A 27,909-nucleotide genomic window follows, 5' to 3' on the forward strand; every position below is an offset into this window, starting at 1 on the left:
ATTTTAAATTATTCAAAAGGCCCAATAGATTAGTACAATGGACTGTGACGACAATTGAGACCCTAGACTATAAGAAAATACTACTGTTCTAATCTATTGAGATGTGTAAAATATTTTCAAACGTCCTGGAACACAAAATTACGGAAAACCTGAATACTTCGCTGTGACCTGTTAATTCTAAATTATTCAAAAGGCCCAATAGATTAGTACAATGGACTGTGACGACAATTGAGACCCTAGACTATAAGAAAATACTACTGTTCTAATCTATTGAGATGTGTAAAATATTTTCAAACGTCCTGGAACACAAAATTACGGAAAACCTGAATACTTCGCTGTGACCTAATAATTTTGAATTATTTGAAAGGCCCAATCGATTAGTACAATGGACTCTGACGACAATAAAGACCCTAGACTATAAGAAAATCCTACTGTTCTAATCTATTGAGATGTGTAAAATATTTTCATACGACCTGGAACACAAAATTACGGAAAACCTGAATACTTCGCTGTGACCTGTTAATTTTAAATTATTCAAAAGGCCCGATAGATTAGTACAATGGACTGTGACGACAATTGAGACCCTAGACTATAAGAAAATACTACTGTTCTAATCTATTGAGATGTGTAAAATATTTTCAAACGTCCTGGAACACAAAATTACGGAAAACCTGAATACTTCGCTGTGACCTGTTAATTCTAAATTATTCAAAAGGCCCAATAGATTAGTACAATGGACTGTGACGACAATTGAGACCCTAGACTATAAGAAAATACTACTGTTCTAATCTATTGAGATGTGTAAAATATTTTCAAACGTCCTGGAACACAAAATTACGGAAAACCTGAATACTTCGCTGTGACCTAATAATTTTGAATTATTTGAAAGGCCCAATCGATTAGTACAATGGACTCTGACGACAATAAAGACCCTAGACTATAAGAAAATCCTACTGTTCTAATCTATTGAGATGTGTAAAATATTTTCAAACGTCCTGGAACACAAAATTACGGAAAACCTGAATACTTCGCGGTGACCTGTTAATTTTGAATTATTCAAAAGGCCCAATAGATTAGTACAATGGACTCTGACGACAATAAAGACCCTAGACTATAAGAAAATACTACTGTTCTAATCTATTGAGATGTGTAAAATATTTTAAAACGACCTGGAACACAAAATTACGGAAAACCTGAATACTTCGCTGTGACTTAATAATTTCGAATTATTTGAAAGGCCCAATAGATTAGTCCAATGGACTCTGACGACAATAAAGACCCTAGACTATAAGAAAATACTACTGTTCTAATCTATTGAGATGTGTAAAATATTTTCAAACGTCCTGGAACACAAAACTACGGAATACCTGAATACGTCGCTGTGACCTGTTAATTTTAAATTATTCAAAAGGCCCAATAGATTAGTACAATGGACTCTGACGACAATAAAGACCCTAGACTATAAGAAAATACCACTGTTCTAATCTATTGAGATGTGTAAAATATTTTAAAACGACCTGGAACACGAAATTACGGGAAACCTGAATACTTCGCTATGACCTGTTAATTTTGAATTATTACGAAGGCTCAATAAATTAGTACAATGGACTCTGACGACAATAAAGACCCTAGACTATAAGAAAATACTACTGTTCTAATCTATTGAGATGTGTAAAATATTTTAAAACGACCTGGAACACGAAATTACGGGAAACCTGAATACTTCGCTGTGACCTGTTAATTTTAAATTATTCAAAAGGCCCAATAGATTAGTACAATGGACTCTGACGACAATAAAGACCCTAGACTATAAGAAAATACCACTGTTCTAATCTATTGAGATGTGTAAAATATTTTAAAACGACCTGGAACACGAAATTACGGGAAACCTGAATACTTCGCTATGACCTGTTAATTTTGAATTATTACGAAGGCTCAATAAATTAGTACAATGGACTCTGACGACAATAAAGACCCTAGACTATAAGAAAATACTACTGTTCTAATCTATTGAGATGTGTAAAATATTTTCAAACGTCCTGGAACACAAAACTACGGAAAACCTGAATACGTCGCTGTGACCTGTTAATTTTGAATTATTCAAAAGGCCCAATAGATTAGTACAATGGACTCTGACGACAATAAAGACCCTAGACTATAAGAAAATACTACTGTTCTAATCTATTGAGATGTGTAAAATATTTTAAAACGACCTGGAACACGAAATTACGGGAAACCTGAATACTTCGCTATGACCTGTTAATTTTGAATTATTACGAAGGCTCAATAAATTAGTACAATGGACTCTGACGACAATAAAGACCCTAGACTATAAGAAAATACTACTGTTCCTATCTATTGAGATGTGTAAAATATTTTCAAACGTCCTGGAACACAAAATTACGGAAAACCTGAATACTTCGCTGTGACCTAATAATTTTGAATCATTTGAAAGGCCCAATAGATTAGTACGATGGACTCTGACGACAATAAAGACCCTAGACTACAAGAAAATACTACTGTTCTAATCTATTGAGATGTGTAAAATATTTTCAAACGTCCTGGAACACAAAATTACGGAAAACCTGAATACTTTGCTGTGACCTGTTAATTTTGAATTATTCAAAAGGCCCAATAGATTAGTACAATGGACTCTGACGACAATAATGACCCTAGACTATAAGAAAATACCACTGTTCTAATCTATTGAGATGTGTAAAATATTTTTAAAAGACCTGGAACACGAAATTACGGGAAACCTGAATACTTCGCTGTGACCTGTTAATTTTAAATTATTCAAAAGGCCCAATAGATTAGTACAATGGACTCTGACGACAATAATGACCCTAGACTATAAGAAAATACCACTGTTCTAATCTATTGAGATGTGTAAAATATTTTCAAACGTCCTGGAACACAAAATTACGGAAAACCTGAATACTTTGCTGTGACCTGTTAATTTTGAATTATTCAAAAGGCCCAATAGATTAGTACAATGGACTCTGACGACAATAATGACCCTAGACTATAAGAAAATACCACTGTTCTAATCTATTGAGATGTGTAAAATATTTTTAAAAGACCTGGAACACGAAATTACGGGAAACCTGATTACTTCGCTGTGACCTGTTAATTTTAAATTATTCAAAAGGCCCAATAGATTAGTACAATGGACTCTGACGACAATAATGACCCTAGACTATAAGAAAATACCACTGTTCTAATCTATTGAGATGTGTAAAATATTTTCAAACGACCTGGAACACAAAATTACGGAAAACCTGAATACTTCGCTGTGACCTAATAATTTTGAATTATTTGAAAGGCCCAATAGATTAGTCCAATGGACTCTGACGACAATAAAGACCCTAGACTATAAGAAAATACTACTGTTCTAATCTATTGAGATGTGTAAAATATTTTCAAACGTCCTGGAACACAAAATTACGGAAAACCTGAATACTTTGCTGTGACCTGTTAATTTTGAATTATTCAAAAGGCCCAATAGATTAGTGCAATGGACTCTGACGACAATAAAGACCCTAGACTATAAGAAAATACTACTGTTCTAATCTATTGAGATGTGTAAAATATTTTCAAACGTCCTGGAACACAAAATTACGGAAAACCTGAATACTTCGCTGTGACCTGTTAATTTTAAATTATTCAAAAGACTTAATAGATTAGTACAATGGACTCTGACGACAATAAAAACCCTAGACTATAAGAAAATACTACTGTTCTAATCTATTGAGATGTGTAAAATATTTTCAAACGTGCTGGAACACGAAATTACGGAAAACCTGAATACTTCGCTGTAACCTGTTAATTTTAAATTATTCAAAAGGCCCAATAGATTAGTACAATGGACTGTGACGACAATTGAGACCCTAGACTATAAGAAAATACTACTGTTCTAATCTATTGAGATGTGTAAAATATTTTCAAACGTCCTGGAACACAAAATTACGGAAAACCTGAATACTTCGCTGTGACCTAATAATTTTGAATTATTTGAAAGGCCCAATAGATTAGTACAATGGACTCTGACGACAATAAAGACCCTAGACTATAAGAAAATACTACTGTTCTAATCTATTGAGATGTGTAAAATATTTTCAAACGTGCTGGAACACGAAATTACGGAAAACCTGAATACTTCGCTGTGACCTGTTAATTTTAAATTATTCAAAAGGCCCAATAGATTAGTACAATGGACCCTGACGACAATAAAGACCCTAGACGAAACGAAAATACTACTGTTCCTATCTATTGAGATGTGTAAAATATTTTTAAACGACCTGGAACACGAAATTACGGGAAACCTGAATACTTCGCTGTGACCTGTTAATTTTGAATTATTACAAAGGCTCAATAGATTAGTACAATGGACTGTGACGACAATTGAGACCCTAGACTATAAGAAAATACTACTGTTCTAATCTATTGAGATGTGTAAAATATTTTCAAACGTCCTGGAACACAAAATTACGGAAAACCTGAATACTTCGCTGTGACCTAATAATTTTAAATTATTTGAAAGGCCCAATAGATTAGTACAATGGACTCTGACGACAATAAAGACCCTAGACTATAAGAAAATACTACTGTTCTAATCTATTGAGATGTGTAAAATATTTTAAAACGACCTGGAACACAAAACTACGGAAAACCTGAATACTTCGCTGTGACCTGTTAATTTTGAATTATTCAAAAGGCCCAATAGATTAGTACAATGGACTCTGACGACAATAAAGACCCTAGACTATAAGAAAATACCACTGTTCTAATCTATTGAGATGTGTAAAATATTTTAAAACGACCTGGAACAGGAAATTACGGGAAACCTGAATACTTCGCAGTGACCCGTTAATTTCGAATTATTACAAAGGCTCAATAGATTAGTACAATGGACTCTGACGACAATAGAGACCCTAGACTATAAGAAAATACTACTGTTCTAATCTATTGAGATGTGTAAAATATTTTCAAACGTCCTGGAACACAAAACTACGGAAAACCTGAATACTTCGCTGTGACCTGTTAATTTTGAATTATTCAAAAGGCCCAATAGATTAGTACAATGGACTCTGACGACAATAGAGACCCTAGACTATAAGAAAATACTACTGTTCTAATCTATTGAGATGTGTAAAATATTTTCAAACGTCCTGCAACACAAAACTACGGAAAACCTGAATACTTCGCTGTGACCTGTTAATTTTAAATTATTCAAAAGGCCCAATAGATTAGTACAATGGACTGTGACGACAATTGAGACCCTAGACTATAAGAAAATACTACTGTTCTAATCTATTGAGATGTGTAAAATATTTTCAAACGTCCTGGAACACAAAATTACGGAAAACCTGAATACTTCGCTGTGACCTGTTAATTCTAAATTATTCAAAAGGCCCAATAGATTAGTACAATGGACTGTGACGACAATTGAGACCCTAGACTATAAGAAAATACTACTGTTCTAATCTATTGAGATGTGTAAAATATTTTCAAACGTCCTGGAACACAAAATTACGGAAAACCTGAATACTTCGCTGTGACCTAATAATTTTGAATTATTTGAAAGGCCCAATCGATTAGTACAATGGACTCTGACGACAATAAAGACCCTAGACTATAAGAAAATCCTACTGTTCTAATCTATTGAGATGTGTAAAATATTTTCATACGACCTGGAACACAAAATTACGGAAAACCTGAATACTTCGCTGTGACCTGTTAATTTTAAATTATTCAAAAGGCCCGATAGATTAGTACAATGGACTGTGACGACAATTGAGACCCTAGACTATAAGAAAATACTACTGTTCTAATCTATTGAGATGTGTAAAATATTTTCAAACGTCCTGGAACACAAAATTACGGAAAACCTGAATACTTCGCTGTGACCTGTTAATTCTAAATTATTCAAAAGGCCCAATAGATTAGTACAATGGACTGTGACGACAATTGAGACCCTAGACTATAAGAAAATACTACTGTTCTAATCTATTGAGATGTGTAAAATATTTTCAAACGTCCTGGAACACAAAATTACGGAAAACCTGAATACTTCGCTGTGACCTAATAATTTTGAATTATTTGAAAGGCCCAATCGATTAGTACAATGGACTCTGACGACAATAAAGACCCTAGACTATAAGAAAATCCTACTGTTCTAATCTATTGAGATGTGTAAAATATTTTCAAACGTCCTGGAACACAAAATTACGGAAAACCTGAATACTTCGCGGTGACCTGTTAATTTTGAATTATTCAAAAGGCCCAATAGATTAGTACAATGGACTCTGACGACAATAAAGACCCTAGACTATAAGAAAATACTACTGTTCTAATCTATTGAGATGTGTAAAATATTTTAAAACGACCTGGAACACAAAATTACGGAAAACCTGAATACTTCGCTGTGACTTAATAATTTCGAATTATTTGAAAGGCCCAATAGATTAGTCCAATGGACTCTGACGACAATAAAGACCCTAGACTATAAGAAAATACTACTGTTCTAATCTATTGAGATGTGTAAAATATTTTCAAACGTCCTGGAACACAAAACTACGGAATACCTGAATACGTCGCTGTGACCTGTTAATTTTAAATTATTCAAAAGGCCCAATAGATTAGTACAATGGACTCTGACGACAATAAAGACCCTAGACTATAAGAAAATACCACTGTTCTAATCTATTGAGATGTGTAAAATATTTTAAAACGACCTGGAACACGAAATTACGGGAAACCTGAATACTTCGCTATGACCTGTTAATTTTGAATTATTACGAAGGCTCAATAAATTAGTACAATGGACTCTGACGACAATAAAGACCCTAGACTATAAGAAAATACTACTGTTCTAATCTATTGAGATGTGTAAAATATTTTAAAACGACCTGGAACACGAAATTACGGGAAACCTGAATACTTCGCTGTGACCTGTTAATTTTAAATTATTCAAAAGGCCCAATAGATTAGTACAATGGACTCTGACGACAATAAAGACCCTAGACTATAAGAAAATACCACTGTTCTAATCTATTGAGATGTGTAAAATATTTTAAAACGACCTGGAACACGAAATTACGGGAAACCTGAATACTTCGCTATGACCTGTTAATTTTGAATTATTACGAAGGCTCAATAAATTAGTACAATGGACTCTGACGACAATAAAGACCCTAGACTATAAGAAAATACTACTGTTCTAATCTATTGAGATGTGTAAAATATTTTCAAACGTCCTGGAACACAAAACTACGGAAAACCTGAATACGTCGCTGTGACCTGTTAATTTTGAATTATTCAAAAGGCCCAATAGATTAGTACAATGGACTCTGACGACAATAAAGACCCTAGACTATAAGAAAATACTACTGTTCTAATCTATTGAGATGTGTAAAATATTTTAAAACGACCTGGAACACGAAATTACGGGAAACCTGAATACTTCGCTATGACCTGTTAATTTTGAATTATTACGAAGGCTCAATAAATTAGTACAATGGACTCTGACGACAATAAAGACCCTAGACTATAAGAAAATACTACTGTTCCTATCTATTGAGATGTGTAAAATATTTTCAAACGTCCTGGAACACAAAATTACGGAAAACCTGAATACTTCGCTGTGACCTAATAATTTTGAATCATTTGAAAGGCCCAATAGATTAGTACGATGGACTCTGACGACAATAAAGACCCTAGACTACAAGAAAATACTACTGTTCTAATCTATTGAGATGTGTAAAATATTTTCAAACGTCCTGGAACACAAAATTACGGAAAACCTGAATACTTTGCTGTGACCTGTTAATTTTGAATTATTCAAAAGGCCCAATAGATTAGTACAATGGACTCTGACGACAATAATGACCCTAGACTATAAGAAAATACCACTGTTCTAATCTATTGAGATGTGTAAAATATTTTTAAAAGACCTGGAACACGAAATTACGGGAAACCTGAATACTTCGCTGTGACCTGTTAATTTTAAATTATTCAAAAGGCCCAATAGATTAGTACAATGGACTCTGACGACAATAATGACCCTAGACTATAAGAAAATACCACTGTTCTAATCTATTGAGATGTGTAAAATATTTTCAAACGTCCTGGAACACAAAATTACGGAAAACCTGAATACTTTGCTGTGACCTGTTAATTTTGAATTATTCAAAAGGCCCAATAGATTAGTACAATGGACTCTGACGACAATAATGACCCTAGACTATAAGAAAATACCACTGTTCTAATCTATTGAGATGTGTAAAATATTTTTAAAAGACCTGGAACACGAAATTACGGGAAACCTGATTACTTCGCTGTGACCTGTTAATTTTAAATTATTCAAAAGGCCCAATAGATTAGTACAATGGACTCTGACGACAATAATGACCCTAGACTATAAGAAAATACCACTGTTCTAATCTATTGAGATGTGTAAAATATTTTTAAAAGACCTGGAACACGAAATTACGGGAAACCTGAATACTTCGCTGTGACCTGTTAATTTTAAATTATTCAAAAGGCCCAATAGATTAGTACAATGGACTCTGACGACAATAATGACCCTAGACTATAAGAAAATACCACTGTTCTAATCTATTGAGATGTGTAAAATATTTTTAAAAGACCTGGAACACGAAATTACGGGAAACCTGAATACTTCGCTGTGACCTAATAATTTTGAATTATTTGAAAGGCCCAATAGATTAGTACAATGGACTCTGACGACAAGAAAGACCCTAGACTATAAGAAAATACTACTGTTCTAATCTATTGAGATGTGTAAAATATTTTCAAACGTCCTGGAACACAAAATTACGGAAAACCTGAATACTTCGCGGTGACCTGTTAATTTTGAATTATTCAAAAGGCCCAATAGATTAGTACAATGGACTCTGACGACAATAAAGACCCTAGACTATAAGAAAATACTACTGTTCTAATCTATTGAGATGTGTAAAATATTTTAAAACGACCTGGAACACAAAATTACGGAAAACCTGAATACTTCGCTGTGACCTAATAATTTTGAATTATTTGAAAGGCCCAATAGATTAGTCCAATGGACTCTGACGACAATAAAGACCCTAGACTATAAGAAAATACTACTGTTCTAATCTATTGAGATGTGTAAAATATTTTCAAACGTCCTGGAACACAAAATTACGGAAAACCTGAATACTTTGCTGTGACCTGTTAATTTTGAATTATTCAAAAGGCCCAATAGATTAGTGCAATGGACTCTGACGACAATAAAGACCCTAGACTATAAGAAAATACTACTGTTCTAATCTATTGAGATGTGTAAAATATTTTCAAACGTCCTGGAACACAAAATTACGGAAAACCTGAATACTTCGCTGTGACCTAATAATTTTGAATTATTTGAAAGGCCCAATAGATTAGTACAATGGACTCTGACGACAATAAAGACCCTAGACTATAAGAAAATACTACTGTTCTAATCTATTGAGATGTGTAAAATATTTTCAAACGTGCTGGAACACGAAATTACGGAAAACCTGAATACTTCGCTGTGACCTGTTAATTTTAAATTATTCAAAAGGCCCAATAGATTAGTACAATGGACCCTGACGACAATAAAGACCCTAGACGAAACGAAAATACTACTGTTCCTATCTATTGAGATGTGTAAAATATTTTTAAACGACCTGGAACACGAAATTACGGGAAACCTGAATACTTCGCTGTGACCTGTTAATTTTGAATTATTACAAAGGCTCAATAGATTAGTACAATGGACTGTGACGACAATTGAGACCCTAGACTATAAGAAAATACTACTGTTCTAATCTATTGAGATGTGTAAAATATTTTCAAACGTCCTGGAACACAAAATTACGGAAAACCTGAATACTTCGCTGTGACCTAATAATTTTAAATTATTTGAAAGGCCCAATAGATTAGTACAATGGACTCTGACGACAATAAAGACCCTAGACTATAAGAAAATACTACTGTTCTAATCTATTGAGATGTGTAAAATATTTTAAAACGACCTGGAACACAAAACTACGGAAAACCTGAATACTTCGCTGTGACCTGTTAATTTTGAATTATTCAAAAGGCCCAATAGATTAGTACAATGGACTCTGACGACAATAAAAACCCTAGACTATAAGAAAATACCACTGTTCTAATCTATTGAGATGTGTAAAATATTTTAAAACGACCTGGAACAGGAAATTACGGGAAACCTGAATACTTCGCAGTGACCTGTTAATTTCGAATTATTACAAAGGCTCAATAGATTAGTACAATGGACTCTGACGACAATAGAGACCCTAGACTATAAGAAAATACTACTGTTCTAATCTATTGAGATGTGTAAAATATTTTCAAACGTCCTGGAACACAAAACTACGGAAAACCTGAATACTTCGCTGTGACCTGTTAATTTTGAATTATTCAAAAGGCCCAATAGATTAGTACAATGGACTCTGACGACAATAGAGACCCTAGACTATAAGAAAATACTACTGTTCTAATCTATTGAGATGTGTAAAATATTTTCAAACGTCCTGCAACACAAAACTACGGAAAACCTGAATACTTCGCTGTGACCTGTTAATTTTAAATTATTCAAAAGGCCCAATAGATTAGTACAATGGACTGTGACGACAATTGAGACCCTAGACTATAAGAAAATACTACTGTTCTAATCTATTGAGATGTGTAAAATATTTTCAAACGTCCTGGAACACAAAATTACGGAAAACCTGAATACTTCGCTGTGACCTGTTAATTCTAAATTATTCAAAAGGCCCAATAGATTAGTACAATGGACTGTGACGACAATTGAGACCCTAGACTATAAGAAAATACTACTGTTCTAATCTATTGAGATGTGTAAAATATTTTCAAACGTCCTGGAACACAAAATTACGGAAAACCTGAATACTTCGCTGTGACCTAATAATTTTGAATCATTTGAAAGGCCCAATCGATTAGTACAATGGACTCTGACGACAATAAAGACCCTAGACTATAAGAAAATACTACTGTTCTAATCTATTGAGATGTGTAAAATATTTTCAAACGTCCTGGAACACAAAATTACGGAAAACCTGAATACTTCGCGGTGACCTGTTAATTTTGAATTATTCAAAAGGCCCAATAGATTAGTACAATGGACTCTGACGACAATAAAGACCCTAGACTATAAGAAAATACTACTGTTCTAATCTATTGAGATGTGTAAAATATTTTAAAACGACCTGGAACACAAAATTACGGAAAACCTGAATACTTCGCTGTGACTTAATAATTTCGAATTATTTGAAAGGCCCAATAGATTAGTCCAATGGACTCTGACGACAATAAAGACCCTAGACTATAAGAAAATACTACTGTTCTAATCTATTGAGATGTGTAAAATATTTTCAAACGTCCTGGAACACAAAACTACGGAATACCTGAATACGTCGCTGTGACCTGTTAATTTTAAATTATTCAAAAGGCCCAATAGATTAGTACAATGGACTCTGACGACAATAAAGACCCTAGACTATAAGAAAATACCACTGTTCTAATCTATTGAGATGGGTAAAATATTTTCAAACGTCCTGGAACACAAAATTACGGAAAACCTGAATACTTCGCTGTGACCTGTTAATTTTAAATTATTCAAAAGGCCCAATAGATTAGTACAATGGACTCTGACGACAATAAAGACCCTAGACTATAAGAAAATACCACTGTTCTAATCTATTGAGATGTGTAAAATATTTTAAAACGACCTGGAACACGAAATTACGGGAAACCTGAATACTTCGCTATGACCTGTTAATTTTGAATTATTACGAAGGCTCAATAAATTAGTACAATGGACTCTGACGACAATAAAGACCCTAGACTATAAGAAAATACTACTGTTCTAATCTATTGAGATGTGTAAAATATTTTCAAACGTCCTGGAACACAAAACTACGGAAAACCTGAATACGTCGCTGTGACCTGTTAATTTTGAATTATTCAAAAGGCCCAATAGATTAGTACAATGGTCTCTGACGACGATAGAGACCCTAGACTATGAGAAAATACTACTGTTCTAATCTATTGAGATGTGTAAAATATTTTTAAACGACCTGGAACACAAAATTTCGAAAAACCTGAATACTTCGCTGTGACCTAATAATTTTGAATTATTTGGAAGGCCCAATAGATTAGTACAATGGACTCTGACGACAATAAAGACCCTAGACTATAAGAAAATACTACTGTTCTAATCTATTGAGATGTGTAAAATATTTTAAAACGACCTGGAACACGAAATTACGGGAAACCTGAATACTTCGCTGTTACCTGTTAATTTTGAATTATTACAAAGGCTCAATAGATTAGTACAATGGACTGTGACGACAATTGAGACACTAGACTATAAGAAAATACTACTGTTCTAATCTATTGAGATGTGTAAAATATTTTCAAACGTCCTGGAACACAAAATTACGGAAAACCTGAATACTTCGCTGTGACCTAATAATTTTGAATTATTTGAAAGGCCCAATAGATTAGTACAATGGACTCTGACGACAATAAAGACCCTAGACTATAAGAAAATACTACTGTTCTAATCTATTGAGATGTGTAAAATATTTTCAAACGCCCTGGAACACAAAACTACGGAAAACCTGAATACTTCGCTGTGACCTGTTAATTTCGAATTATTCAAAAGGCCCAATAGATTAGTACAATGGACTCTGACGACAATAAAGACCCTAGACTATAAGAAAATACCACTGTTCTAATCTATTGAGATGTGTTAAATATTTTAAAACGACCTGGAACACGAAATTACGGGAAACCTGAATACTCCGCTGTGACCTGTTAATTTTGAATTATTACAAAGGCTCAATAGATTAGTACAATGGACTCTGACGACAATAGAGACCCTAGACTATAAGAAAATACTACTGTTCTAATCTATTGAGATGTGTAAAATATTTTTAAACGTCCTGGAACACAAAATTACGGAAAACCTGAATACTTTGCTGTGACCTGTTAATTTTAAATTATTCAAAAGGCCCAATAGATTAGTACAATGGACTCTGACGACAATAAAGACTCAGACTATAAGAAAATACTACTGTTCTAATCTATTGAGATGTGTAAAATATTTTCAAACGTCCTGGAACACAAAATTACGGAAAACCTGAATACTTCGCTGTGACCTGTTAATTTTGAATTATTCAAAAGACCCAATAGATTAGTACAATGGACTCTGACGACAATAAAGACCCTAGACTATAAGAAAATACTACTGTTCTAATCTATTGAGATGTGTAAAATATTTTTATACGACCTGGAACACAAAATTACGGAAAACCTGAATACTTCGCTGTGACCTAATAATTTTGAATTATTTGAAAGGCCCAATAGATTAGTACAATGGACTCTGACGACAATAAAGACCCTAGACTATAAGAAAATACTACTGTTCTAATCTATTGAGATGTGTAAAATATTTTTAAACGACCTGGAACACAAAATTTCGGAAAACCTGAATACTTCGCTAAGACCTAATAATTTTGAATTATTTAAAAGGCCCAATAGATTAGTACAATGGACTCTGACGACAATAAAGACCCTAGACTACAAGAAAATACCACTGTTCTAATCTATTGAGATGTGTAAAATATTTTAAAACGACCTGGAACACGAAATTACGGGAAACCTGAATACTTCGCTGTGACCTAATAATTTTGAATTATTTGAAAGGCCCAATAGATTAGTACAATGGACTCTGACGACAATAAAGACCCTAGACTACAAGAAAATACCACTGTTCTAATCTATTGAGATGTGTAAAATATTTTAAAACGACCTGGAACACGAAATTACGGGAAACCTGAATACTTCGCTATGACCTGTTAATTTTGAATCATTACGAAGGCTCAATACCCATGTAACAATTTCCAGTACAAGTCGCTGGTCAAGGCACTTTTCTCAAGAATCTTTTGATAGATTCTACATAGGCTTGCTCAAGATGTCGTACAGAAGTTGATCTTGTGAAAGTCTTGCGTAAAGCCTGGTCTCAAATCCACTAGTTGTCTATGTCTTTATATGACTCTGTTTCTTGCTGCAGACACTGGTCCACAGATTTATATTGCAAGCCTTGTGCATGACTTGTTTAAAAACTTTGTGTAATGTTATACTTCAAGAATTGTACAAGATTCTTGAATATATCTTGCTCAAGATGTATTGATACAGTTAACTTGAGCATATCTTGCACCAGAATCTATCTGCAGATGCTTGGGCATATCTTGCGCCAGATCTGCTCAAGACGTGTCATATTACACTGTCTATCTCACTCTTGTCTCTCTCACTTTATCCCCTCCATCGGCACACGTTACCAGAGCTCAGTGGTACTCAATTGAAGTTATAATCGGATAGAAAAACATTTTTAATCCGGAGTTCATTTGCAAAATTAGAAGCGCCGTAGTAATCACAAGTAAAATTTAATTCATAACCTATAATAAGATATGTCTTTTGATCGATGGTTTGATTTTAATAAAATTATTTTTTTTAATTTTTTTAAGGATAACACGAAAAATGAGATGAAATTCGATAATGAAATGTTTTAAATTTTTTTTTTTTAAATTGTAATCAGTTACTTTGATACTAAAATACAGATATTGATTGTTACGAATCCGGTATCATTCATTCCTTATACATGTATATTAGGGTGGGTTGAAAAAAAACTTTTTTTTTCGTTTTTCTTAGCATGGGGGTAGAATTTGTACCTTATAAAAAAAAAAAATTTTTCAAGAAAAAAAAAAATTTTTTACTCAACATTTTGAGGTGGCCCACTCGTTTTTAAAATAAATAATTGATCAAACGGGGTAGTCCCAACGAAAAAATTTACATGGTGTTCCAGAATCTGTAGGGTGTCCCCTTGAAAGCTAATTGTAAGTCGGAAGTTGAAAAAATTTTTTTCCTATTATTTTTGTAATTTAAGTAAAAAATCCAAAAATGAAATGCATTTTCTTTTTAATTAAAATGAAAGTGAAGTAAAAAAAAATTACGTTCGACAATTATTAGATATTTTCCACGCTTTTGGACAAAAAAAAATTTTTTTCGTTGGAACTACTCCGTTTAACCAATTATTTATTTAAAAAACGAGTGGGCCACCTCAAAATGTTGAGTAAAAAAATTTTTTTTTTCTTGAAAAATTTTTTTTTTTTATAAGGTACAAATTCTACCCCCATGCTAAGAAAAACAAAAAAAAAGTTTTTTTTCAACCCACCCTAATGTATATATATATATGTGGGTACGCACATATATATTAGAGTGTTTCAAAAAATCGACTTTTTTTTTTTCACGAAGAACATTGAAAAATCGACAGAGTATCCCTAGACAAAGACCCTGTTAAAATATGAGACCTTAATACTAATATTTAAAGGTGGCCATTCACGATTTTCTATTTTCCATTTAAATAACATGGGGAAAAAGAAATTTTAAGTTTGGAATTTTATACCTCGGCGATGGCTTATTGAACAGATAAGTCCAGGATTTATTTTAGTAGGGAATTAAACGCTCTACAAAAAAAGTTTCTTATCAATTTTTGATAAATCCATCTATTCAAAAGTTATTGGAGCTCGAAGTCAAGTTATAATAAATTTCGAGATCTTTTTACTTTTCCGGCGAAACTATCAGACTTATCACAAAATGTTATACTATCTTTTTTGTTAACAATTTTATTCTCTACAAATAATTTCCGTTAAATTTTTTCAAATTCCACATTATTTTTTAGTTATTTTCGTTTTAATGTCGAGCTCTTGAAATCGATCAGAACACTAATTTTTTAAGAGCTTGGCATTAAGAGTGTAATTGAAAATTAAAAAAATTTATTTTCAATATAATAAAAGCAAAAAAAAATGATCAATATCTGTATTTTAGTATCAAAGTAACTGATTTCAATTTTTTAAAAAATTTTAAAAACATTTCATTATCGTATTTCATAAACGGAGAGAATTTTTCGATAAAATTTATCCTGCAATTTAGAGTAAGCCTGGGCTGAAAAGATACTAAATACGGAAAAAATAACAACAGATGTGTTTTGTTTTATTTTTTATTCTTTTTTATATAAAAATTACTTGAAATTGGGTGTTTTTACCCCATAATTGAACACTATCTAGAAACGGACGAGTAATTGTTCATGCAGGCCCAGTTTGATTCACAATTAACGAGTAAAATTTATTAGATAATATTCCCTGTGTAGAATTTTTCGTGTTATCCTTTAATAATTTTATTAAAATCAAACCATCTATCAAAAAACATATGTTATTATAGGTTATGAATTAAATTTTACTTGTAATTACTACGGCGCTTCTAATTTTGCAAATGAACTCCGGATTAAAAATGTTTTTCTATCCGATTATAACTTCAATTGAGTACCACTGAGCTCTGGTAACGTGTGCCGATGGAGGGGATAAAGTGAGAGAGACAAGAGTGAGATAGACAGTGTAATATGACACGTCTTGAGCAGATCTGGCGCAAGATATGCCCAAGCATCTGCAGATAGATTCTGGTGCAAGATATGCTCAAGTTAACTGTATCAATACATCTTGAGCAAGATATATTCAAGAATCTTGTACAATTCTTGAAGTATAACATAACACAAAGTTTTTAAACAAGTCCTGCACAAGACTTGCAATATAAATCTGTGGACCAGTGTCTGCAGCAAGATACTGAGTCATATAAAGACATAGACAACTAGGGGATTTGAGACCAGGCTTGCGCAAGCCTTTTACAAGACTGTTATATGGGATATTTTGTGTGTTGATTTCATAGTAACATATAAAAAGTGTTACTTTCGAATAAAATAACATTTTTGTGTGTTAAAAAATCAATCGATTGCGACAGTTCAAACAAGATAAATGCCGTGTGTTAAATTGACACACAAAAGTGTTAAAAATTCAACACTCAGATTTTGAACACACGTTTTTTTTACACTTTGACGATTCGTTTTTTACTGTGTACATGGTGTTTTTATTTCACATTACGTGTCAAATGTCATTTTTATGTTGGAAGAGGATAGCAAGAAAGAGATAGTATGCAATAAATAAACAGTAAAATTAAATAAATCCCGGGTTGGTAGCCATTTAACAACCCGATGTATTTTAAATTTTAAAAATGTTTCAGCGGGTAGTAACAAAACAATTATATAAATAATAAGGGTTCACGTTAACATAAATTCGTAACCAATGGTCAATTACGCAAAATAATAATTATATAAAAAATGTTCGACTTGCTATCACTCGCACGAGATAGCAAATAAATATAAATAATAATTATTAAGCGCACAAATATAATTTTATCACAAATATTAATTATAACATACGTATAAAATAATAATACTTTTAGCACTTGTAACTATTTACCGCCAATAATACTCCCGGATAATAATTGTAAATAGTTACAGCAAATAATCACCAGTATTTTAAATAATGGTCAGATAACGATAAATAATCAACGCAAATAAGCCCTCCAGGGACGATAGCCAAGAAGGAAAAAAAAAAAAAACGTCAGAGGGTTGAATTACTCACAAAACTGGGCCCAATCTATCATTTAATAGATCAAAGTCAGATATATAGGGGATTTTGGAATAGTTATAAATTTTTTTTGTTAAATCTCAAGTCAATTACGCTCAAGGAACTATTCGAGCGTGTTCCTGAGATCATTTACGATCAACAAAACGTTTTTTTTCTACACAATGGCATATTAAAGTATTTCCGAGCTTGATGAATTTGAAAATGTATTCACAATTACGTTTTCGAGCTCCTTGAGCTCGAAAACAACGGGATGTTTTGGGGCTGGCCCGCAAGGTCAACTGATAGACCGATTTTTTTACTATGTACGGTTCCGCCTTCATAACAAATGAATTATAATTATCCATAAAGAAAAAATAATTGATGCCTGTAGATCGTTTTTAAGTCATGCAGAAATTCGGAAAATTCCTTTGTTGTAGAACCTTTTCTTTCTGAGTTACAGCCCGTTAAAAATTACCCACAAATTTGGAAATTTCTAATATCTCTTATTTGTGTGACTAGTCTATTCTTTAATAATTATGAAACTTCGAACCATCGGAAATTTCCGAAGACTTATAAATTCTCTGACATTTCCATGTTATTTTCCGGTCGCATTAAATTTCTTAATAATTTCCGTGTCTGGCTACCCTTTAAGTCTACGAACCGGTCAATTAATATCTTCCATTTACTCTTCATTTGCGATGGTCTTTCGCAGAAAATAACCTATTTAACGATATTATACTCTAAACCTACAAGCCCGCAGTTTTTCATCAGTTTCTTTCGTCCTGTTTTCCCATTCGTCAAAAGCCCACAACTAATGCCCAAGTTTCATTTTTCCCAGCCACGAAATGACAAGCCGCCTGCATTTTCTGTTTCTACATATTCTAACTCAATTTTAACTTCGAGATTGAGATTTTTTTTCCAACTAGTAACCAGCATTGTTTTCGTTACAATAACTACTTATTCTCGTCCACGTCTTTAATACAAGTGACATTTAATTATGACTACCATATAGAAATAAATAATCTAAAATTTCCCCGAAAAGGTTTTTAGTTTTTTTTTAATCGAATTTAAAATTTAAGTCGATATCATGGTTTCTATTTTTTATCTGATAAAAATATTGATATTATATTTATAAGTATTGAGTATAACAAATTGTTGTCGAGCTATATCCGCGATGGCTTAGTTCACAGCCTTAAGTCTAATTATTGAGCTTTTGCGCAGCCCGCCAACGTGTAGATTGCCATTGCGCGCCAATCTACGTACATTTTTTAACTTTTTCGTATTTGAATTTCCCGGTAACTCTTACGGTAACTGAATTGACTGTCGGTAAGCTGAGATACTTTAAAAATTGTAAACGAGCTATTATAATGTAGTTGGTTACAGTACGTGCTACTACATATAATATGTGTGTAAAAACGTCCTCTCCGAAAGGAAGTGTAGTAGGGATTTGTCGGATATTTTCAGTTTATAACTTCTCTGTGTAACACACTATCGACATTGTGACGAGCGACGACGTGTCATCAGTGACGTAAGCCAGTTACTCGTGTATATTGCGACGTAATAACTTTGAGTTACTTTTTTGTAAGTTAATAATTATTTAGTTTAATTTATTTATCCATAAATAATAAATTTATAAATTAATTAGCAAATAATTAACGATCCTGAAGTTAGCAGACAGTTACAAATTTTCGGATTTTTTTTTTTAACAAATAAATTACAAAAAAAAAAAACTAAAAATATACACATCTAGAAAATTTAATAAACTATAGGTGCGATTTTTCAAAATATTTTTTTTTTATAGTCAATCGTTTTTAAAAAAATTCAAAAACTGTCAGTTAACGTCTGCTAACTTCAGTTTTATATAATTTTTATCCTTGACGTTTTTAGTTTTTATCTAAAAAATTTTTGGTTGGATCGATTCATTTGAATCACGTAATATTAAATATTTTACAAGAGCACGTGATAAAAATGATAGTGAAAGTATCCGTCAGGTAATTTATTTTTAAATGATGATCCTGAAGTTAGCAGACATTTGAAAATTTTTGAATTTTTGTTTTTTAAAAAATCAATTGCAAAAAAATAAAATGAAATTATGCACCTGTAGAAAATTTTAAAAACTACAGGTGCAATTTTTTAAATATTTTTTTTTCTATGGTTTATCGTCTGAAAAAAAATTCAAAAATTACTAGACGTCTGCTAACTTCAGTATCATTTTTAAATGAATAAATTTAATATTGATTGCAAAGTTTTTTAATTAATGAAAAATTTACAAATATTTGGACGAAAATTTAAAAGTAACTATTAATGTACTAATAATTTGGAATTTTTACAAAATCATAAATCATAAAAAAAGAAAATATTTTTAAAAAAATGCACTTATAGTTTTTTTTATTTTTTTCAAGTGCATATTTTTAGTATATGAGTCTAGTGGTTGTGTATACAGCACAGGCCAACGACCTTTCTCGACACGTGACACCAAAAGCCCGCGAAACTAAATATCGTAGACTGCGCATGATCTTCGCTTTGGCGACTTTACTTTCATTCGCTACAAATCCCCGCTCCCACAGTCTTGGTCAGTGGCAAACAACTATGTCAGATGCTATTTTTAGACATGATGTCCAATATTTAGCACCTATTGGGAGACTATTCGGTACATTCAACTACTGTCTAAACGAAGCTGTCACTTATTTTTTTTTCGTTTTTTTTGCTTAAAACAATAAATTGAATTTTTTTACTTCTAATCGTTATATATTTTTTTCTAAATTAAGCTAAACTAGCACGTATTCTTAATGATATGAGAAATAAAAAAAAATATATTTTCTAAAGTTTTAAAGAAAAAATTTTTCATCAAATTAAGAATGAATTTTTCTATTTTCTTGAGAGTAATTTATTTATCCATAAATAATAAATTTATAAATTAATTAGCAAATAATTAACGATCCTGAAGTTAGCAGACAGTTACAAATTTTCGGATTTTTTTTTTTAACAAATAAATTACAAAAAAAAAAACTAAAAATATACACATCTAGAAAATTTAATAAACTATAGGTGCGATTTTTCAAAATATTTTTTTTTTATAGTCAATCGTTTTTAAAAAAATTCAAAAACTGTCAGTTAACGTCTGCTAACTTCAGTTTTATATAATTTTTATCCTTGACGTTTTTAGTTTTTATCTAAAAAATTTTTGGTTGGATCGATTCATTTGAATCACGTAATATAAAATATTTTACAAGAGCACGTGATAAAAATGATAGTGAAAGTATCCGTCAGGTAATTTATTTATTTTTAAATGAATAAATTAAATATTGATTGCAAATTTTTTTAATTAATCAAAAATTTACAAATATTTGGACGAAAATTTAAAAGTAACTATTAATGTACTAATAATTTGGAATTTTTACAAAATCATAAATCATAAAAAAACAAAATATTTAAAAAAAATTGCAATTATAGTTTTTTTAATTTTCTTTAAGTAAATATTTTTAGTTTTTTAATTTTTTTAATTAACTAGTTGAAAATAACATATGAAAATTTTTATTTTCTGTTATATTCAGGATCATAAATTAATGCCTAAAAAAGTTGTTGAAGGTCAACCGAGAGGTAACGCCGTTGATGCTACCCACAGACTTGGCTACCTACTCTACTCTTTCTCGAGGTAAATTTAAAACATTTGTTTCTATTCTAACTTGCTCACCTGTAAACACCTGCAGCTTACTTTTTTTCCGCACCACTTTTTATTTTTAACAATTTAAAAATTAAATAAAAAAAAAATTATAATAAAAAAAAGAACTAAATAATTGATAAATAATTAATAAATAATTATTAAAATAATTTTTGACCTGACGTCTTTCTCGTTCAGATCAAAACTGATGAGCTCCGAGTTTAGGAGTCTTGGGTGACAAGACTTAGGTGATGGGGAACTCATAGGCATGCGCAAATTGGGTGTCTGCTAGATGCTGTGGCTGTCTAGTGACGCTCAACATGTTGCAATTTTCACTTTTTCGCCAAATAAAAATGTATAGCGTCAAAGCTACGAAATTTAGCTTCGATTCTCCGAAATACTTGACTACATCCGAGTAATCGAAAAATATTATATTACATATCAATAAATTAAAAATTCATTGTTTATTCTTCAAGTGGTGTAGCAGCTGAAATAGGTTCTCTTAGATATTTATAAAAGAATATTGTAGGAGTTCTGCAAAGAACGGTTAAGTACTTATAAAAATGGAAAAAACACGCGCCAAAAGAACAGCTGATTGTCCTAGTCTGGTGGTAGTGTTTTGAGAAGAGGCCAACGACCTTTCTCGACACGTGACACCAAAAGCCCGCGAAACTATCGTAGACTGCGCATGATCTTCGCTTTGGCGACTTCACTTTCATTCGCTACAAATCCCCGCCCCCAGTCTTGGACAGTGACAAACAATTATGTCAGATGCTATTTTTAGACGTGATGTCCAATAGCTGTCACTTATTCTCTTTTTGCTCCTTTTTTTTGCTTTCTTCTAATCGTTATATATTTTTCTAATATATAAATAAATAATACTAAGAATAATGAATAAAAAAAAAATTAACTATAAACATAAAAAAAAAAATAAATAAATAAATAAATTAAAGATGCGCATTAATTAGATAAATTTAATTATATTTACAAAAAATAAAAAATATATAAATTAAATGGATAATGATTTATTTTTTATGATGATCAATAATATTTTTTTTTTTTACAAATATTTTAGATGAGGAGAAGCAGGAATAAAGTCACTGTATATATTGTATTGATTATCAATAAATAAAAAATTCAATGTTTATTCATCAAGTGGTGTAGCAGCTGTAATGGGTTTCCTTCGAACTTTATAAGAGAATGTTGTAGGAGTAGTAATGCTGTATGTGGATTTTATATAAGGTAATTTATCAAAAAATCAACGCTTTAAGTCTGCTCTCATAGACAAAAAAAAAGGTTTTTTAGTAAAAAAATCTTTAATCGCCTGTAGAAAATTATTTCATACTCCAAGAAAGTTTTGCATTATAACTTAAAAGCATAAATTATCTTGAGGTGAGAAATAATACTTTTGGAGTTTCTTTAAAAATGAGACAAAATTAAAATAATTACACTTATAGTTTTTTAGTTTTCTACATGTGCATATTTTTAGTTTTTTTTTTTTTTAATTTACTGTTGATTAAAACAATCTGATTATTATTATTAATTTAAATTAATAACATGAGTATTAAAATATTCAAATACTATTTCTTTTAGACAAAAAGTATCAACACAATTGTCAAGTTTACTTGGTACCATATCAGGACTACTAAAAAACTGCACGGGAAAAAATGCTGGAGTAGAATTTACCACACCAAACTAGTAAAAATTTTACCACACTTTGTGGTCGCCGCAATGACAACTGTTGTAACATAAGCCACAGTGTGCGTGATATTTTACTACTATAGGAGTTCTGCTTACTACTGTAATGTGGTAAAACTTTGTAGTTTCCACAACTACTCAATGTGGTATAAAATACTTGTTTTGTGGTTTTGGGAACCACACAATTTTATATGAATTGGTATCTGTTACTATTTTTGGAGTATACAATACCAGATTACTTGTACAATCTACTCCAATGTGTGGTAAAATAATCGAAAGAAGAAAATAACAGCGCCACCTGCAACTTTTTTACTCCATTCTGTGGGTATCCTCAACTTGTGTCATTGTATTTATTATTATAAATAATATTATAAAACATTATAAATAATAATATATATAATTTAAAATATTTATATATATAATTAAAAATCGAGGCGTGCAATTATAATATATATAATTTAAAAAATATATATATATAACAAATATAATACAAAAAAATTTGTTTTGTATTACCTGTCATTCTTCCTTTTGCTTACCTCACCTACAACTTCTATTAAATTTTATTTCTATGCTCTTATCAGTGAATCGTGATTTTAATGCAATTTTTCAAATCATTGCCTATTGAGTATTTGTTATTTATTAGAATTATCTTTTAAAACGATGTTTTTTATATTTTCTATTAATAAAAATTAATACTTAATCATTCTAAGTTTATATCAGGTATTGATAAAAAGTAGGCTTTTGAAATTTAAGTCCTTATTATTTTAAGTTATTCATTAATAAATTCATTTTTATATCATTTTAATTTGATATACTGTAAGTCCGAAGAATCTAAGATTAATTTTTATATTTTTATAACGTTTTCAATATCATAAAAACTAATGATCGTTAACTAACAGATATTTAATTAATACATTACGGATAAAATATATTCTACTATGTTGTGGAGTAAAATGAACCACAGTTGTTATTTAATGCTAGTTCTTATTACTACTTACTGTAGTGTAAATGGTACTACAGGTTGTGTAACACAGTGTACTAGTAACTGTTACTAAACGTGTAGTTATCCTATATATTACTAGTCAGTGTAGTAAATGGAACTCCATTTGTAGTAAATTTAACTACACATTTTTTTCCGTGTAGACGTCATCCAGTTCCTTCATATTTTGAAATACCATCAGTCTCATTATTTAAAAAAATTGCCAATGTAGTTTATAAATTTTTTATGCACAGTACTGACAAAGAACTGTCAACTTTACACGATCTGCTAAATACAGACGTAAAATTTAGTAAAAGAAGATGTGGGCCACTTTATGATGAGTTAAGTGAAAAATTACAGATGGAGTGTGACAAACTGGTAAACAAATGTGTCAAGTTTTGTCACTGACTGGTAATCCATGCACTAATCCGCTGCATAAAGGTGGCAGTGAAGGTGCAGGTGGCGGTGAACTTGTTGAAAAACGTGAGGATTACAACGAATTACCAATTATGGATCATTGCAGGGGAGTTAGATATGTTTGCGGGCAATGTCAAGGACCAAGAGAAGACCCTTTTAATTTACGACATGCTAACTATGATTGGTTTCAATTGATGGCTAAACCATGTGGCGGTTCGAAATTAGAAAAAATTGAATTCCCTGTTTTTCAACCTAATACTCATAATTTTAGGTGGATTATTATATAGAATAATTTTTTTTTTTAATGTTACATTAAAATTAAACGTTAACTCAAGAATTATATAAAATGTTTTAAATTTTATTTAAACATACAAAAATTCACTCAGTCATTATCTACCCACAATCCGATTCTCTGTACTGTCACTTTTTCTTAGTTCATAAATCTGAAACAAATAATTTTTATCAATTAATCAAATCATCGAGATGCAATTTATATAAAAAATTATGATGGTGTTAAGTATGAATATTTAAAGGAATAATTACTTGTATGTAAGCCTCACTGAGTGTTATCATCTGCGGTAAGCTCTGTGTGACATGGAGATCTTGCATTTCATACCACTGACCAGTAGCGCGATGTAAAATGTGAACTCTATAAGTTCCCTGACCTGGCTCACCGTCGTGGACAATATTTGCAACCAAGTCATACACTGTGTACGGATGCCTCGCTTTTACTTCCGGAGTCAGAATATCCCCGAAATCAACATTCCTGCAATTGCGAAAATACTATTTGAATAATTATTATCATGAATAATTATTATTTAGTAAATAAAAAAATTAAATGGAAACTTACTTGACAGGGAAATTAACAATCGTAGGATTTTTTTCCACGAAAAATGTGTTCTTGGTAAATCTCTGAAATCAAATATAAGAATATAATTAATTTTGGGTAATTAATTCACTCATTTATCCAATTGCCAAGAATACTTACTTTTATGTAGAGTATCAGATAAGGCGGCAGCTCTGTGATTTCGAATCTCTTCATAAAATTTTCTTTATAAGTTTTGTACTCTTTTTCCGTGACTGCATTAAATTTATTGAGAAGAGAGTACAGATTGACCTGAACAACAATTCAGTCACTAATTATTATAACGATAATAAATCTGAATATAAATTGTGGAGTGAATATTTAATAATTTAAGTACCTGGGGGATGATGTTTTCATCAAAGGGATCCTTGAAAAGCGGTGGTGGAGGTAAATCGCATGTTAAATACAAAAACGGGCTTTCTGTAACAGTCTCTCCGTACTCAACTGTGTTCAATAATTCACTTCTTTGGCTCTCCTCTAACTCAAGTGGCGGAATTTTTCTAGTATATATTCTCATTTGCCCCAAAAACGTCTTGTAGATGATACTCGAGTCACCTTTCTTACTGCCATTCAATGCGATATGTAGCGCATTCAGAAACCACGACAGGAAATCAATCGGATCACCTGAAATAAATCCAAGATAAATTATTATCATGATTAAAAGTAAAATATCATATACAAATCTATAATTTATATTCTACTTGAAAGTGTACGATTTTGTAGAGAAAAAAAGTATTATTCAAAATACATTTGGTCTATAATTTATGATCATGAAGTTAGCAGGCAGTTAAAAATTTTCGAATTTTTGTTTCAACGACTTGATTTAAAAAAAAAAAAAAATATAAAAATATGCACATGTAGAAAATTAAATAAACTACAGGTGCAATTTTTTAAAATATTTTTTTTAAAAATAATTTGTTTAAAAAAAAATCCAAAAATTATTGGACGTCGGCTAACTTCAGTATCATCTTTAATTTATAAATGAAAGCTTGATTTTATTCCAGAGTATAATAAATAATAAATATTGTTATTAATAGCTTACTTTGCTCAGTAAATTGAAAACACTTTTTACTCCACAAGACGACAGCTTGCAGCATTTCATGAGGACTAACATGTGCTTTAAAATTACGTGGGTTCCATAATTTTCTCATCAACTCCCCGAATCTCTGTACAAGAAGATACGACGAGTCTCCAGGTGGTCTTTTCACATGTGAGTAATTTGACTCACGTAAAAAATAATTTCTCAGAGGAGTTACGTGAGATAATGCCTAAAACAAATTCATTTCATTAAAAATAAATTCAAGATCGAGGATTTAAATACAGTATCAACACTATACCTGTAAGATAACATTGCAATAGTCATTGGCTTTGATATTATTCAATCCAACGATACCCGGAGAATACATTGACCCATCAATTGCTCTCGACTGCTTGTCACTGGTATCAAGCTGCGCTATTTGATCTCTTCCAAAGGTTGGATTCAAAACATACTTGATGTCATCCAAAGACGAATCTGTAAAATTAAATAAATAAATTATATTCATATTTATATTTATACTTTACGAAACTCCGGGTATTATGAGAAGAATGTAGATGAATGGAGTAATTACTCACCAACGATTTCATAATTGTCAGGTAGACAGTAAAATTTCAACGTGTGAAGATTCAAAAATACATGATGACTTTCTGCTACACTGTGAGTGTAAGCATGAGTATTTGTTCCTCTTCCTTGAAAATATTTCCCACATACTAAACAAGCGTAGACGTTTATACGAGACAGTGAAACGGAACACAATTTTTCAAAATCAAAGTCCAAGAATTGTCTGTTGATAGTATCTAGGTATGGGCATAGACGTGGTGCATCTGGGTTACTTCTGTAGGCTATAATGTGGTCTGCGGAAAAATAATAAACAAATATATAAAATGTTTTATTTACATGCTAGGTTATGGACCTAACCTCCAAGATCCTAAAACGTTCTGATATACTGGAGGTATTTTGTTATTATTTTAATTAGACAATTTTTTAATTGTTATACTCACTATCACTTTCATTTTCTGAATCACTGTTGCGGTCAGAAAAAGTTCTTTTTAAACTATTTATTGATGTTTTTGCAGCCATAACTTAAACACGAGCCGGAGCTGACGGTAACTAATCGTAAGTTTACGTTTGTAAATACAGTGTGGCGGACGAGTGGAACATCATTATTGTACCAGGGCCGTAAAATTAATGTCCTTTCAGTAAAACTATTGTACATTTTTAAATTATTTATAATTATCAACTAATTACGTCAGATACTGAGGATAGAGTATAAATATTACTATAAATACTTATTCTCAATAAATTCTGAAATCAATTAGCAAAATTTCACGATCCTGAATTTAGCAGACAGTTACAAATTTTCGGATTTGTTTTTCAACAAATAAAATACAAAAAGAAAAAAAAGAAAAATATGCACATGGAGTAAACTTAATTAACTATAGGTGCAATTTTTCAAAATATATATCTTTTTTTATAGTTAATCGTTTTTAAAAAAATTCAAAAACTGTCAGCCGTCTGCTAACTTCAGTATCATGAAATTTCTTACAATAATTAAAATCAAGCTTTCATTTATAAATTAAAGATAATACTGAAGTTAGCCGACGCCCAATAATTTTTGGATTTTTTTTTAAACAAATTATTTTTAAAAAAATATTTTAAAAAATTGCACCT

At 31.4% G+C, this 27,909-nt stretch overlaps 2 protein-coding genes and 1 long non-coding RNA gene across 4 annotated transcripts in view; 1 reads left to right on the plus strand and 2 right to left on the minus strand.

The window, feature by feature from the left end:
* Positions 1–22,189, minus strand: part of LOC130675907 (uncharacterized) — a 54,022-nt gene extending 31,833 nt beyond the window's left edge. Inside the window, exon 1 of the mRNA XM_057481807.1 lies at positions 21,274–22,189. The gene's annotated coding sequence lies outside the window, so the exon portion shown is untranslated. The remainder of the gene's footprint in view (positions 1–21,273) is intronic.
* On the plus strand, positions 19,022–23,443 carry LOC130675910 (uncharacterized). The gene is made up of 4 exons (XR_008991354.1): positions 19,022–19,160; positions 21,134–21,234; positions 22,316–22,482; positions 22,834–23,443. It is a non-coding gene; the product is annotated as an uncharacterized LOC130675910 (long non-coding RNA).
* Positions 23,444–24,659: 1,216 nt separating this feature from the next.
* On the minus strand, positions 24,660–27,397 carry LOC130675909 (U4/U6.U5 tri-snRNP-associated protein 2). Of its 2 annotated transcripts, XM_057481808.1 has the most exons (9): positions 27,240–27,397; positions 26,814–27,092; positions 26,537–26,712; positions 26,242–26,467; positions 25,537–25,823; positions 25,323–25,451; positions 25,185–25,246; positions 24,878–25,100; positions 24,660–24,777 (listed from the first exon to the last, which is right to left on the minus strand). In XM_057481808.1, the coding sequence occupies exons 1-9, from the start codon at positions 27,316–27,318 to the stop codon at positions 24,724–24,726; spliced, it is 1,515 nt and encodes a 504-aa protein (XP_057337791.1). In that variant the 5' UTR covers positions 27,319–27,397; the 3' UTR covers positions 24,660–24,723. The 2 variants fall into 2 exon arrangements, with proteins under 2 accessions (XP_057337791.1, XP_057337792.1); XM_057481809.1 differs by lacking the exon at positions 24,660–24,777 and having other exon boundaries at positions 24,931–25,117.
* Between the last annotated feature and the right edge of the window lie 512 nt (positions 27,398–27,909).

Source organism: Microplitis mediator, chromosome 10, assembly GCF_029852145.1.
Source record: "Microplitis mediator isolate UGA2020A chromosome 10, iyMicMedi2.1, whole genome shotgun sequence".
Lineage (NCBI taxonomy): Eukaryota > Metazoa > Arthropoda > Insecta > Hymenoptera > Braconidae > Microplitis > Microplitis mediator.

Bases quoted from the DNA above. Each gene is read 5' to 3' on its own strand.
- LOC130675909 (XM_057481808.1), bottom strand. From the start codon at position 27,318: ATGGCTGCAAAAACATCAATAAATAGTTTAAAAAGAACTTTTTCTGAC. The intron at 25,824-26,241 runs GTAAGCTATTAA...GATTTATTTCAG, and splicing joins TTTTCAATTTACTGAGCAAA to GTGATCCGATTGATTTCCTG. The intron at 25,452-25,536 runs GTACTTAAATTA...ATTGTTGTTCAG, and splicing joins ATGAAAACATCATCCCCCAG to GTCAATCTGTACTCTCTTCT.